This window comes from Tasmannia lanceolata, unplaced genomic scaffold (assembly GCF_043159265.1).
Source record: "Tasmannia lanceolata isolate RefF3 unplaced genomic scaffold, GAP_Taslan_0.1 ptg000005l, whole genome shotgun sequence".
NCBI classification, from domain to species: Eukaryota; Viridiplantae; Streptophyta; class Magnoliopsida; order Canellales; family Winteraceae; genus Tasmannia; species Tasmannia lanceolata.
The window spans coordinates 18,989,381-19,005,328 of NW_027518682.1; the positions used below are offsets into that span (position 1 = coordinate 18,989,381).

General features: G+C 38.1%; 1 protein-coding gene across 1 annotated transcript; it reads left to right on the plus strand.

Moving 5' to 3' along the window:
* Positions 1 to 8,875: 8,875 nt before the first annotated feature.
* Positions 8,876 to 11,189, plus strand: LOC143877843 (phosphoribulokinase, chloroplastic-like). The gene is made up of 6 exons (XM_077380108.1): positions 8,876 to 9,406; positions 9,499 to 9,623; positions 9,728 to 9,812; positions 9,944 to 10,028; positions 10,292 to 10,536; positions 10,745 to 11,189. The coding sequence occupies exons 1-6, from the start codon at positions 9,017 to 9,019 to the stop codon at positions 11,009 to 11,011; spliced, it is 1,197 nt and encodes a 398-aa protein (XP_077236223.1). The 5' UTR covers positions 8,876 to 9,016; the 3' UTR covers positions 11,012 to 11,189.
* Positions 11,190 to 15,948: the final 4,759 nt, after the last annotated feature.

Consider the following 15,948-nt stretch of genomic DNA (forward strand, 5'->3'; position numbering starts at 1 on the left):
CTTGGTTTATTTTATATATTTGGGAAGCAATCTAAGACGTGCAAAAGGCAGATTTTGGTAATTGAACTTTCACTTCGTTCATGAACTTTTCCATTATTCCTTGAAATCATTGTGACGTTAAAAACTAGAGGAATCTCTTGATCATATAGAAAGAGTAATCAATTTAATAAAAAACAAAAGTAATGTGATTAATTAACCACAAAGAATGGTTAATGACTCGTGCATTGCATGCTCCCACTTTTGTAAATACAACGTGCCACCCTAAACTTTCTTTATCATTTTTTTTGGGAAATGATACCCTTACTCCTATTCTGTTAATGACACTCTGTTCTTTATTAATTAACTACTATTTTTAATTGTCTGTTGAGAACATTGTAGAACCTGTAACAGCCTTTAAAAGCTAATTAGAGAAGTATTAGGAGTGAAATCATTGTTTTTTTTTTCCTTTTCTTGATAGGTAGTGAAATCATTGTTGAAAGAGAGCAACTCCGTACAAAGTGACTTTTACGAGCAATGGTAAATGATATTTTTGGGTTCAGCGCCATGGGGCGGGTGATGTTTAATGAGACTAAGATGCGAGGTTGGATGTTGAAGAAAATCATGAGGTGACCCAAATGGTATTCCTTTGCTCCATTTGATTGCTGGAATTTCTCTGGTTCTTGGGATTTCTGTGGAACAAAAAACTCCCTGGGAGATTGGTGGAAAAAAAAAACTCCCTGGAAGTATCCGGTAAAATAAAAATCCTATGTTTGGTTGACCGGACTATGGTGGGAAAAAAAAAATGCTTTGTTTAGTTGCTTGAACTGTTAGGAAGAAGCTGCAAGCTTATTTTTGGTTCCTGGGAGTTTTTTTTTTCCAAAGTAGGGTTTCGTGCAGCGTTATTTTGGTTCCTGGGATTATTTTGGGCCCAGCAACCAAATGTGGGTTTCCTGTGGAAATTTCACAAAAGTCCCACGAACCAAAAAAATTCTGGCAACCAAACGGAGTACCGAATGGACATTCCATGCATAAGATAAAGGACTACGAAAATCAATAGTTTAAATTGTCTTAATAGAACCTAGACAATGTTTGGTTTTAATCAAGGACCTAGAATCATCAGATCAAGGTGTTTCTAACTGTATCTAGGTTGCCATATGGTTGCGTTCAGGTCAATGGATCCAATCATGCAAACTAGGCAGAGGTGGTGCCAAATAAGCAAGTTTCATGACCTATCTATAAAAGTGACTTTCTGATATGATTAAAAATATGATCCGGTAAAAGTATCTAGGTATTGTTTTACACTAGCTCGCTTTTGGTTCATGAAAAGAAATAATTACGAATACTATGACTCCAATGGACACAGTTCGGATTCAGGTGTTTGCACCCAAATCTTTTTTTATATATATATATATATTATGGGCAAGCTGGGATTGAGACCCTGAACTCTAGGTGTAAGAACAAAGCCTTGACCATTGAGTGAGTCTGAGTCAACCCGGTGAGTTTACAATCCATGATTGCAAGAATTAAACCCTTGACATGGAATTCAATTTAAATCAAGAAGCCTAGCGACCTAGTCGGCAACAAAGGCATTTGAAAAAAAAAAAAATGTAAGATTGGTTTTTCACAAAACATAGATGCGGAAGAAAAAGCCATATTGAGCAACAAAAGATCACTGGCGGTGTCTTTCAAAAAAAATAAAAAAATACTGGCAGGGGATGATAAGATAATAGAAAATTATATTAATCTTGGATGATTTACATTAAGCTCAAGGAGTGTTTTTATAGAACACTCAAATGATAAACATACCAAGAGAATAAGATAACTATGGAAAGAGATTAACCTAATCCAACTCACTTGCCTAATCCAATCCAACCACTCAATATAGCCTAATTAGATCAAATCTAGAAGATTTGATCTTGATCTTGATTTTATTCTCTAATATGCTCCCTCAAACGTATGTGGATTGAAAAATCGACATACGTGTGATTACAAAGAAATTCCCCAATATAGAAAAATAAAATTGGACATTTGAAGCACGCCGTTAAATCTTCTGATGTACTGAACAGTGATGAAGATCCTCAGATGATGAAAGAGTTTGATGATACTGTTGAATGTCCACTAATATTGACTCCCTGATGTTGATTGCCAAAGATGAAGATCCCTGTCTGTTGATGAAGAATGTGTTGCTTGCAAGATGAGCCACGAAGTGGGCTTCAATGAATTGGATTGGACTCAAACCGGAATGGGCGAGTCTTTTGGCCGGTTTTGAATACCGAATCTCTTGGAAATGGTCACTATGGTCCATACAATGCCGGGATTGGCAAGAATGAGCCTTGATAGGCAAGACAACATGGGTCGATTTTATCGATCCTCATGGTATTGGAAACTCTCTTTCAGGCACGCACTTAAAAAAAATGAAGCACCTCAACTGAAATAAGGCAAAACAAGAAAATGGAAATCTAGATTAAGGGGACGACTTAAAAAGATAAGGAAGAAGGATGAGAGGCGACAACTAGTGACTTGAGATGGACGACAACAAATAACAATGGGAAACTTCTTATCATTTGGACAATGCAAAGATAAAGTGTAGATATAATCGTGTGGTTATCAATTTGGGGTTCTATCACATAAGATGAGTGAGAGGCATTCTAAAGAATTGTAAAAGGGGTGGTAACTAGAGAAGGTGTTGTTGGAACAAAATAGGGTGATGAGGCCTTTTCTATTTATTTATTTATTATTTTTATTTTTTGAAAGGATTGGCACACAAGACTATAAGAAAATGGAATATAGGGGTGCCATTATCAATGTTGTGGTGTGTGGTTTGAAAAACACAAACGAAAGGAGTGTTCGAACCAAAGTTGGGGATGGAAATCACCGCCATTATCTCATCTTCTTCTCTGACTGAATGAGCAAACACACCGAAGACCAAGTGAAAACCATGGGTGTGAAGGGCTATGGAATAGCTCTACAAATTGTGAGGGATGGTGGAGGAGAAGAAACTTGTGCGAATTTTAAGGGTTCGGATTTAAGGCACCGCAGCCATTCTGCCAAAGGTAGAAGAAATTGGGCTGCCGGCCATCAATGTTTGATGATGGTTGTTGCATTGAAGGTGCTTGATGAAAAGCCTCTTAGAGTCGACAGCAACAAGTGAGAAGGAAAAAAAAAAAATGAGAACGATGAGAAGAAATGGGAAAAAATAGAGGGTTGCTGATTTGGATAAAACTAAATGGAGGTTTGCAGTGGAGCATTCGATGAATGGTGGCCGGGGCTAGATTTGCCGTCCGCCGCAGGACGGATTCGTTAGCGTTGTGGTCAACGCATGACCGTTGGCTCTGATACCATGATAAGATAATGGAAAATTATATTAATCTTGGATGATTTACATTAAGCACAAGGAGTGTTTTTATAGAACACTCAAATGATAAACATAGCAAGAGAATAAGATAACTATGGAAAGAGATTAACCTAATCCAATTCATTTGCCTAATCCAATCCAACCACTCAATTTAGCCCAATCAGATCAGACAAAAAAACATCAGAATGTGAAATAACTTAAGAAAACAGAACCCAAATAGAACGAGTGAAAGGAAATAATTTATATGACGATATAAAAAGTTGCTTCCGGTCTCATTTTCAACTCTGCTTCTACGTATGTCCAGTCACTAGGGCTGCGATATTCATGAGATACGTATTTGAAAACAATGCGAAAGTAACTACATTTAATGCATAGTGATTATGTTTAGTGCAAACCATAACCATGGACAAGCTAAAATCTATTAATTTAACAACCCAACTTTGAATTCCAATGAACCGGTTGAACGAAATCTGCTACTATTGTGTAGTATGACTCAAATTGAAATGGATGCAGTCCATCATGACAAAAAAAATCTACAAATTACAAAGTAAGAGCCTTAAGGGCCCGTTTGGATACCCTTGGATTTGGATTTGCAGGTGAATTTGGATTTTTAAATTCAAATTTAGCGTTTGGCAAGCCTTTATGACATCTGGATTTGGATTTGAGTGGAATCCACAAGATTTACAAATTCCTCATGTTAGTGTAATTTTTTGGATTTATAAATCTTTTCTGCGAGGTTATTTAAAATCTAAATGTGACCCGTAAGGGGTTAAAATGACCAAAATATAAAAAGAAGTGTTAAATGACTAAAGTACCCACATGACATTAAAAAAATGATCAAAATACGTCGTATTAGGTAAAATGAATAGAAAACCCCTGTGTCAGGCAAAATGACCGAAATACCCCTATAAAGTGTAAAAATGAAAAATACCCCCGAATCGTGCAAAATGACTAAAATACCCTTATGACATAAAAATGATCAAAATAACCTCTCATTTAGGGTAAAATGACTAGAATACCCCAAGATTATGGAAAATTACTGAAATACCCCTGTATCAAGTAAAAAAGACCCATGGCTGATAAAAAAATGACTAAAAATACCCTCATGAGATAAAAATGATAAAAATATGCCTTATTAGGTAAAATGACTAGAATGCCCCCGGGTTAGGCAAAATGACTGAAATACCCGTATACCATGTAAAAATTAAAAAATACCCCCGAGTCATGCATAATGACTAAAATACCCTTATGACATAAAAATGATCAAAATAACCTCATATAGGGTAAAATGACTAGAATACCCCAATATCATAGAAAATTACTGAAATACCCTTATATCAAGTAAAAATGACCCACGACTAATGAAAAATGACTAAAATGACTAAAAAACCCTCATTAGATAAAAATGATAAAAATACGCCATATTAGGTAAAATGACTAAAATACCCCCGGGTCATGCAAAATGACCGGAATATACCTATACCGGGTGAAAATGACCAAAGACCCTGAGTCATGGAAAATAACTAAAACACCCTTATGACATAAAAAATGATCAAAACAACCTCATATAGGGTAAAATGACTAGAATACCCCTGGATCATGGAAAATGGCTGAAATGCCCCTGTATCAAGTATTTTAGGACTTTTTTAGTTTTGTTAGATTTCAAATTCAAATCCAAAGGGCATCCAAACAAAAAAAATTAATTTAAATTTGAAATCCAAATCTATACATGGTCATCCAAACAGCATTATTTATAAATTTGTGAATTTTAAAATTCTGGATTTTGAATCCATGGATTCTGGAAATCCAAATTCACCTCCAAATCCAAATACAAGGGGTATCGAGACAGGCCCTAAATGTTTTTTCAAACACCTCGGTCACACTTAAAAATTAAATACACATCATGAAGGTTGGTAAAATAAGCAAGGATACTCGAGTGAACATATTTCATGAAAGGTATAGCCAAGTTATGCTTTCATATTTTCTCCAGTTTTGTCACCAAACCAACTGAAGGTAAATGCTAGAGACTCCTTCCTTCCATCCCTCCATCCCGGATCTCCACACTCTAAATCAGACGAGGTGAGGTTGCCATCGTATATTAGATATTAATCTTTGTGTAGGTTATCCACCTCGGTTGCTAAATAGGTTCCTATATCATTTTTCTTTCATTTATGTATTTTATAATCTCATAGAACACCTAATTGTTGTTGTTGAGAGCACCAAAAATGGCAAAGGCGATGGACTATTCACACAGCAGGGCAGGCTACCGGAGCCATGAACCACTAGTCCACTACGAGCATTTTATGTGGAGAACAATGGAAATGAACATCTAACATGAGAAAAATAGAGTCAGTTCAATTCCTCTCAAATAGACAAATGCTTGGTTGCAAACATTGATGAATGAAGCTAAGAGGCAGAGACACCTCTTCAACAACATAAGAATCGTTTCAATAAGACAGACAAAAACAAATGCCCAATTTTTTGTTGGAGACTCACAATTGCACATTTTTCTACATATTCCAATTGTTGATACCATGCTAAAACAAATACTATAGATGTTTATGGATCAACTTATTTACCTAGTCAAGATGTCATGAACAACAAGAAGGAGATGATCAGGTTCATATTTGAACTTTGAAACGACCTTGGGGACCGCAACATTACCCTGAGTAGTATTCGTTGATTGGGCTTTAAAGCTTGTGTTTTTCCAAGATGAGTTCACACCTGCACAGTTAGTTGATACCTTTAAGCAATTGGGCAAAGTTAACAGCCTCTTCAATGCATGATATCATAATGCCATGTGGTATGAAATACATATTGGAAGTACAAAAACAACGAGATAATGCATGAAAACATAACATTGCATTAAAAGAAAATAATAGAAAACTATATATCATGACCTATTAGTGAAGTGGGAATTTTTTTCGGAGGTTGTGTGACAACAAGAGGCTTTTATCTAGAAGGGCGAACACCCCATGCATTGTCACAAGAAGCACGATAACAACCCCCACCCATAAGCTCCCAGTAGGATCGTAGGAGAAAGTTTTAGAGCTTTCATACTTTCTAACACTCCTATTGATTCTCATGGAGGTAATGAAAATCAGACAATAGAGTCTGAATGGAAGACCAAACCCCGTACCTTCTGCCACGACTTCAGCTGCTCGAATGAAAGATGTACACAAAACCCCACCATTCGTGCACCCCCTGTCTAGAAAAGCAAGCAAGAATGGGTCATTAAAAGAAAAAATGTTGACTCAGAAATGCCAAAAGTCTCTGAGATTGAGGAAAACCAGCCAAAGAACCAACAACATCAGGAAGAAAATCTGGTATCAAGAGGGGAAATACAAATTGAGAATAGTTTCAGCATCCTAGAGAGTTTCCATTCCGAGGAGATCACATGCACCAATAACCAAGAATCAGCCAGCAAAGCCTAGCAATGAAGAGCCAAGTAGTAAGTCCAAAGGGATATAATAGAAATGGCTCTTCCAGCACAAAAAGGGGCACACCAATCCTTGAATTGCACATCAATCCTTGTCATAGTGAAGAGGAGACAATTGGGACTGAAACAGAATACTCCTCCAAAGAAGAGTCAGAAAAAGGAAGCTAGTGAAGAAGATCACCCCCATTAGAAGAAAAAAGAAATCTTTCATGAAAGGAAAACTAAACCCCCAAAGGTTCAGAAGCTGAGGAAGAGCCAGAGACCAAGGTATTTTAGCTAGAAGATGAAAGACGTCTTGGATCATTAGGGTCTTAATCATGAGGACCAGCTCTAGAGTTCACATGTTTTCTCTTTTCTCTTGCTTGCTTTGATATCGAAGGTATCATGACCTTGGTTGTTCTGCCCCCCTCCATTGTTCAAAGGATTGGGGAGTGGTCTTGTTTCTTTTATTGTAATATATCTTTCTTTGATTAATATACCAGTAGGGGTCAGCCTAACCCTAGCTTACCCATCAAAAAAAGATTATTGATTCTCGTGGAAGAAACATGCCTCATGCCAAGCATATTGCAGTAAATCAAGTTTGTCATTTCATGCAACAACCAAAAACTATGACATAGAAGCTTACCAAAATTAATCTTCATATGTTTGAAGGGAAACTGCTAAACATAGACTAGTTTATAAGCAATGTACTCATCATAATTGTGTGAACATTAATTTTAGATGTACTTCAGAGGCAATCTGATAAGATAGTCCAATAGGAAGAGAACTGTTGATATAACGCGAGGAATCATCATCTGAGTTAACTTGTACATGACGAATTTTAAAGGATCTTCATGTTTCAATTGAGTCAAGCACAATTTCATGTGATACTATCAGCACCACGTCTTCAAACCCAGTAATATTTCATGAGAGAACAAAACAAATTAAATCAAGTTGCTAGAGAATGTGTTATTTAGAGAAATCAAGCCAAGATATGTGAAAAGTGAATATCTTGTGGCTAACATCTTGACTGAAACCCGGAAGGGTGTGGCTCTTTGGCGTAAAGTCATGGGTTTGCTCCCCAGTGACGAGCGTTCGAATCCCCCCTTGCTTACCCGATGCGCGTGGTTTCCGGGTGATTGCGCTCATCCGTAGGGAAATAGTCTTACCCCTGAAGGGGGTGGGGACATCCTTCGTTACCAAAAAAAAAAAAAAAAAACATCTTGACTGAAGGAGTGCAAAGGAATCAACACAGTTTCAATGTTACAGAATCAAATCTCAGTTTGAGGGGGAGTTAGAAGTAGTGAATAGTTGTTTCTCATAATAACTAAGTCTGAATGGAAGGTCTAACTATTTGTTCGGAAAATATAGAAATAAAAGTATAGGGGGAAACCCTATTTAAAAAAATATTCTTTAGTCTGTACCTAGTTGCTCGCATTTTAAAAAATAAAAACTTTGGGGCCCACCTTACCCATCCATCCAAATCGTTCATTTGCCGGGCACCAATCGTAAATGGGCAGTGCCTTGAAAATCATCACCATAGGATGATCCAAAATAAATCTAGTTAAATTGTCCAGATTTCCATCAATTGAAACGAGAAGGACCGTTGATCTGTATCGCGACCCATACAAAGTGGGGTCCATCATACAAACAATCCATGATATCCAACCACCCAATTACTGGAAATAGAGGTGGGTCCCATTGTATAGCTCGACGATTTGATCATCTAATCGATGTCATTTTTGGACCGTAGCGAAAAAAGCCAAACTTAGTTCGGGCCCACCACATGAATCGTCCGCATCTTCTGTTCCTTTCTTTTTCACATTTTTCAAACTAGAAAAGAAGAAGAAACTAATACCATAATATTTCCTCGTGTACAGTGATCCACACCGTCCATACAGTGGACCCACCACAGATCTGCCCAAGTTCGAAGATTGGAATCACCCGTTCATCTCAACCGTTAATGAACGTTCATTACAAAGCCGCATCTGTCATTGTTCTTTCAACTCGTCTTGTAACAGAAGGTAGAAAAATCCAAATTCCAGAAGGCTAAATGGTGACAGTTACATTCAATATAAACATCTGTATCATCGTCGCCGTTGGATAATTCCATCTGTGGGCGGATTTTCAAAGAAAAAAAATTCCCACCACAATTTCTTAGCATTCCATATAAAGTAAGGTAAGTAGAACAAAGGGAGCTTCTTTTCTTCTGATTTCTCTTCTTTCAAAGAAGCAAAGAAAGAAGAGAAAAAATAAAAATAAAAATGGCAGTCTCTAAGATTTGTACGCTAGGAAACTTATTGCCTAACCAAGAAAGCTTTCGGTACCAACAGAGAATAAGATTTCCATCCATATACTCGGGGTCTGGAAGGAAATTTTCGCCCATCATGGCGTTAGATCGAACGGTGGTGATCGGTTTGGCAGCAGATTCGGGTTGTGGAAAGAGCACCTTCATGAGGAGACTAACCAGTGTATTTGGAGGTGTTGCAGAGCTACCAAAGGGTGGAAATCCTGATTCTAATACACTTATAAGTGATACCACCACTGTCATCTGTTTAGATGATTATCATTTGTTAGATCGATATGGTAGGAAAGAGCAAGGCCTTACTGCACTTGATCCTAGGGCTAATAACTTTGATCTCATCTATCAGCAGGTATTTTTGTTTTAATATTTGACACCCACTTTAGATAAACATAGAGGGAGTTCAAATATGTAGATTTTATGTGGGATTTGGAATTAATGCAGGTGAAGTCTCTGAAGGAAGGAATTGCAGTGGAGAAACCCATCTACAATCATGTAACGGGTCTCCTTGATTCTCCTGAACTCATCCAACCACCAAAAATCCTAGTTATTGAAGGCCTTCATCCAATGTAAGTCTATCCTAAGTTTCCAAAAGATCTCGTAATGAACGATCGGGTACGTGTTCATGTATAATACCACTTGTCATGTAATAAGGTATTTAACTTTTCTGCAGGTACGATCCTCGTGTTAGAGAGCTTCTAGATTTCAGCATCTACCTGGACATTAGCAACGACGTTAAATACGCCTGGAAGATTCAGGTCTCTCTCTCTCATGTTCACCCCTTTATTTTTATACATGCACCCCCTTTTTAATTAAAATTTTATATAAAAACTGATTTTGATTTTGTTCTGTTGGCATTTTTTAACTTTGATTTAATCAATTTGGGTAGAGAGACATGGCCGAACGTGGCCACAGTCTAGAAAGCATTCAAGCCAGCATTGCAGCCAGGAAGCCCGATTTTGATGCATACGTAGGTCAGTTAAATAAATGCATATTTTTATCTCGTGACAGAATATTATCTGCATTTTAAGGAAATTATATCTCCACTCCAATGTTTTGATAATCACACTCCCCTCTTGGTTTCATATAATTTCTCTTCATATATATAAAGGTTGACATCATTAATAATATTTCTTTGGTCTACTAACTCGGACGAGTTGAAACTGGTTGACTCGGCAAGTCATTTTTAAATGCAATGAGAATGCTGATGTTCATGAGACCGGTACCTTGTATGCAGACCCACAGAAACAGTTTGCAGACGCCGTGATTGAAGTGTTGCCTACGCAGCTCATTCCGGACGATAATGAAGGCAAAATTTTGAGGGTTCGGATAGTGATGAAAGAAGGGGTGAAGTACTTCAACCCGGTTTATCTATTCGATGAAGGTTCCACAATTTCATGGATTCCATGTGGAAGGAAGCTGACTTGTTCGTATCCAGGCATCACCTTCTTTTATGGCCCAGAAACTTATTATTCCTCAGAGGTGATTGCTTGACTCGATTACCTCTCTCTTACATGCGACTCACCTCGGCTACTACCTCATATTGTCCGAGTCGACTCAGCGAGTCATGGCCTTTCTAGGCCCACTCCTAAGCTTGCCAAGCTTAGATCACGTACATTTCGTTTGATGCTGCTTGTTTGAAATTATAATATGGGTTCTTTTTACTCATTTTTTCTCTTTGTTTATACAGGTGTCTGTTCTGGAAATGGATGGACAATTTGATAAATTAGACGAACTGATTTACGTGGAGAGTCACTTGCGCAACATATCAACAAAGTTTTATGGAGAGATCACACAGCAGATGCTGAGACACGCCGATTTTCCTGGAAGTAACAATGGCACTGGTTTCTTTCAGACTATAATTGGAATGAAAATCCGCGACCTTTTTGAGCAGATTCAAGAAGAAGAAGAGGCAGTGGGGCAGCTCCAGCCAGAAACAGCCCAACTGTATTCATAAATAAAATATCAAAGACAACAGATGAAGACAATGAACGGGGTTAATCACACACTTCCATACTTTGGTTCCTCTTCCTTTTCTTCGTCATGCAAATTCAAGCATGTGGGGCTAACTTGTGTGATATATAATAGATAAATGGGAAATAAATAAAGGAAGGTTAACATATCTTTCATAAAAAGGGTGCATCTTTCTTTCTGTTGCTGTCTTTCTTTAGGCTATGATAATGGTTTCGCAAGGCAAACAAAAACCAAACAGATTCAGTTAGGATTTGGACGTATGTGCTGATAGTCTCCCTCCTTACAAGAAACCAATGTCACAGGCCAAAATTTATCTGTTGCAACCTAAAATTCGTGGCAATTTCTCTCTCACCTTTGTTAAGAGAAAAAACAAGTTATAGTGACCCCTGGTGTAGTGATCCAAACCAATCATCTTTCGGGCATTAGGATGGATGGGCCGCATGATAAAAGGACCATTCATAAAGGACAATTCATGGGACAATCCTAGCCATTCAGTTTGTGAGGATTTATCTGTCATTGAGTTTTTGCTTTCTCGTCTAGAGGAAGCCTATATCAATCCTAGCAATTCATGGACGGTCAGATCTTTGGAACATTGTCAAAGGTGGAAGCCTATATCAATTTGAAATCAATGGCGTGCTGATCTCGTCTAGAGGAACAAAAACAAGCACGATTTAGTATACATGTGGTGCATGGTGATCAAGACCGTTGATTTGATGGGCCATCACAATGGGACATTTTAGTCTAGGTCTGATATCAAATGAAGATCAATGGCTTAAAGACACCTTAAAGGATATATTTGTCATCAAGCTTAAGATCATCCGATGATAATGAGACAAAGGGCAATAGGTTGGACTTGTGATGGCCAACAATGTTCATGGACCTGGTAATTGTACATGTGGCAATGCGTTCATGTTTTACTAAATGATGATTCTTCCTCTTCTTCTTTTGTCTGAAAGCAATGCACATTCCAAAAGATTTTCCAATATCAATTTTTAATCCAAATCTCTTTTGAGTCCTAATAACAGCTGATTTCCCTTCTTGCTGAAACACCTCTCTTCCATCAGTGGTAACCCACTCATTATCCCTTTCAAGGAAAAGTCGCATTGAATGAAAATTCTTCTTGGGGAAACCCACTCATCTTGTTAGCCTTGAATAACCCTTTTGTAGAATGCTGCATTTTGAGTGTTCAAGTTGCTTTCTCCTCTAGTTGTATATTTATACAAGATTTCAGCACCTAATCACATTGTTAGAGAGATTTACATTGATAAAGATACGATTTGGATAGAAACTGTGAGAGCAAATAAGATCTTGTCTTTGACCACAGAAAACATAAGAATGGTCCTGAGTAGATTAAACCTTATGAGCTAGTACAATCAAAGATTCACTAAGCACCCTAAATTAATGGATGGTTATAAAGGTGAGACAATGCATGGAGATTCCAAGTCCAATAAGAGAAGAGAGCTAATCATGAGGGATCAATTTTTTTTTTATCAATTATATCTGAGTTTACAATATTGTATAGCCGTTCTTAAGACATGGGATTTCCAAATGGCAACTAATTAGAAAATAGAGAAAGCAATCACAGGAAGAGAATGGTCCTAAGGGATGGTGTGCTTAGAGACATACTTTGGATAAAATTATCCTCCTAGTATTCAAAAGCTTGTGCATTCACAGGAGGAGAATGCTCAATGTATTAGTTCAAATATCCCCATGATATTGAGATTTTTGTGCAACAAACTAGCATCAATGACAGAAGGCCCTATTGAGATACTGTAGATCTTCAGGCTGATTCACTTTAGATTTGTCAAGATATCCACTAGGAGGGGCAATGTCATGTACATGGAAACGACATGATAATGATATTTTTTGCTTTAATAACGGAACTATAAGAGAGGGTTTCTAAAATTGGTTTTCTCTGATCCATTGCCATTACTGTTCTATGGTTTAACTTTGTGCATAGTTGGTTGTCTTATTCAAGACAAACGGAAGACCCCAATGAAAAATTTGACTCTGAAAGTGGACTCTTTGGAAACGCAATTATCAACAAGCAGATGACGGGATACAAATCAAAGATCAAAATTTCGGTTTTGGGGTTTCACTAATTCACTCAAGTATGGGTAAGACCAATTCTCCAATAGTGCTACTTGAGTCCAATCAAAGCATCTGGGAATCATTCCATCAGCTGAAAAATCCAAAAGGCTAGTAAAAATAAGAATTCATAAAATGTGATGCAAATCTTGTGGGGCCACAAGTTATTAGAAGATCCAATTGAATAGAATTCAGAAGTATGATGGCTGTTGTTGTCCTTTTGGGTGTGGGTGGGTGCATAGTGGGGGCAAGGTGAATATGATTTTTGAAATTCTATCAAGTGTTTGTTATTGGGTAGGATTTTGTAATTAGGAGCCTTTTCAATAGGATCTTAGATATATGATGTTCTATGCCGATGAGAGGGGAGGCTATTAGTCAAAATGTGGATTGATTAGGAGTTTTTTCAATTGGATCTCAGTATTTTTTATGGTCTATGCGCAGTAAAAAGGAGGATATTACTCAGAATGTTCTTTATTTCACTGTCCACCAAAGGGTTTCTTAAAGTTTTAACTGTCAACTTTAAAATGTTTGCTCTGTTTCATTTGCTTCATCAAATTGGCACCAGAGCTTTGAAATCTCAGTCATTCATGGCCACCGAGCTAGAAAAGAGGGTTTTTTTTTTTTTCCGGTGAAAAGGTAACAATTTTATTCAATCAAAGGTCGATTACAGGGGACAAGGTGTTCCCAAAGCATAATATCAATTCGCCCAAATAGGACGTTACAAGGTAATCCAAGGATTATCCCCTACAAAAGAATACTATACAAACAAAAATCCAGAGTTATTGCCGAAATAGAAAGAGAGTTTCATTCCTTTGAACACGCATATTATAATCCCACTGCAACGTGTTGAACACAGGTTTGTCTATGGAAGGTCGGACTACTGGAAGAGTGTCAGAAGGGCTAAATAGGGTAGGGATAAATAGGGTTTCAAGAAATGAAATAAGTGAACTTCAAATTAAGGGTTGTGATGTCAAACAAAGGAATCCTCAGAATTGGAAAAACAAGTTAAAATTAATAATTGACCCAAAGAATCAGAAAGATCTGATCCTTGGATCTTCACACTTTCTGGCTACTTGCAAGGGTTAATTAAGAGGATGATGATATTCCAATTAGACATATGGACAAGTTCATAAGTTCATGTATTCAATGGAAAGATACACAAGGGCAATCTCCATCACCGTTAAACCCAATTTCTATCGAACTTTTTAACATTGCAATTCAGTAATACCCAAACCTATGAATAAAGTACTTTTAACATTTCAGGCAAACGTTTGAGGATAGACGAGGAGCAGAAATCCTTTGAGAAGGGTGATCATAAAAAAAAGGTAAGGGCGAGGTTGCGAGTAAAGTACAGCTGCTGCTGCTACTACTACCAAGAAACAAAGAAAGGAACAGATAAACAAGCAAAACCAAACTAAAGTTCTCGCCAAGGAAGATGAACAAAAGTTGTAAGCTCGGCTCTCCCAACTCCAGAATGTGTCTAGTAGATCAGCTTCCGAACTAAACGATCCCCAAATGTGACAAATCTTTTCTTCTCTTTTCTTTTCTTTTTAAGAAGGTAACATAAATTTTATTGGAAGATCAAAAACAGTACAGGGGACAAGACGTCCCCGCTATAAGGGACTGACAATAAAACGAGTGAAAATTACATCTGACTCGTGTGTGATTCCCCAAAAGATCAGTCCCTCCAAATACAGTGGAATCACACTCCACCTGGCCTTAGCCAAACCGTCTGCTACGGTGTTGGCAGATCACCTCATATGAGTTAATTTAGTGTATAGGGTGGACCAAGTCCCGAATCTCATCAATCTTGGTAGCAAGCCACCATGGTCCACAGCTCCGATTTGCCGCCCATGTGATTGTATTAACGGGCTCACCTTCCACTATCAGTGGCCCAAGATTATGGACATCGTACCATCTTAGTCCAACAAGTAATGTCGTCACCCCTGCTTCATTAGCACCACAAATACCAGCCGGCTCGGAATACGCCATGATGATGGTGCCGTTGTGATCACGAATAACACCACCATATCCAGCCCGTCCCGGATTTCCAAGTGCACTTCCATTGAAATTTAGTTTGTGCCTCCCTTAGCGTGCGACCAAGCAACCACTGATGGTCTGATATCGACCGCCTTGCATTGAAGCACCTTTTCTTTGCCATTAAAGATTTTGTTGTTTCTTTCGGGCCAGATATGCCATACGACAGCATATGGAACTGCCATCCAAATCAATTGCCACAGACATCCGCCGGGCATATCACTCCAATCAAGAATAACACTGGAGATCCTTTTTTGAAACGCCCATGCCATACCAAAAGACCTTAGAATGCCCGTCCATAACTGAATATGCATATGAGCAGTGAAGGAACAAGTGATCAGGGCTTTCCTCCGCATTTTTGCACATCACGCACCTGCTGGCTAGCCGACAAACCTCCAAGGAATCTCATTATCATGCCCATCAATCTTTTAAAGAATTTCCTCTATAACATCAGCAAACCTCCAAGGAAAGTAAGCCTCATCTCAAATCCATCTCACCACATTAAGGGAATCTCCCGCAATAATAAGATGATCAATCTCCACTAGTCAAAAAAATCTCCACCAGTCATACACCAATAAGGACAGCAAATACCTCCTCCTCCTCCTTCGAATAATTCTCTCCAATAGGAACAGAATAGGCCCACCTGAACTCACTCTCGAAACTCCTAAGAATACCCCCAATGCTTGCTGGACCCAGATTACCTAAGCATCACCCATCAAAGTTTAGCTTCCAAAATCCAGGAGGGGAGAACCCACTTATGCCTAGGATGTTCCTTTCTACATCCGCTCACCCAAA

What these genes read in the sequence shown, in the direction of transcription:
- LOC143877843 (XM_077380108.1), top strand. Translation starts at nt 9,017, where the DNA reads ATGGCAGTCTCTAAGATTTGTACGCTAGGAAACTTATTGCCTAACCAA. An exon ending in TTGATCTCATCTATCAGCAG is followed by an intron (nt 9,407 to 9,498) that starts GTATTTTTGTTT and finishes GAATTAATGCAG; the next exon opens with GTGAAGTCTCTGAAGGAAGG. An exon ending in AAACTTATTATTCCTCAGAG is followed by an intron (nt 10,537 to 10,744) that starts GTGATTGCTTGA and finishes TTGTTTATACAG; the next exon opens with GTGTCTGTTCTGGAAATGGA.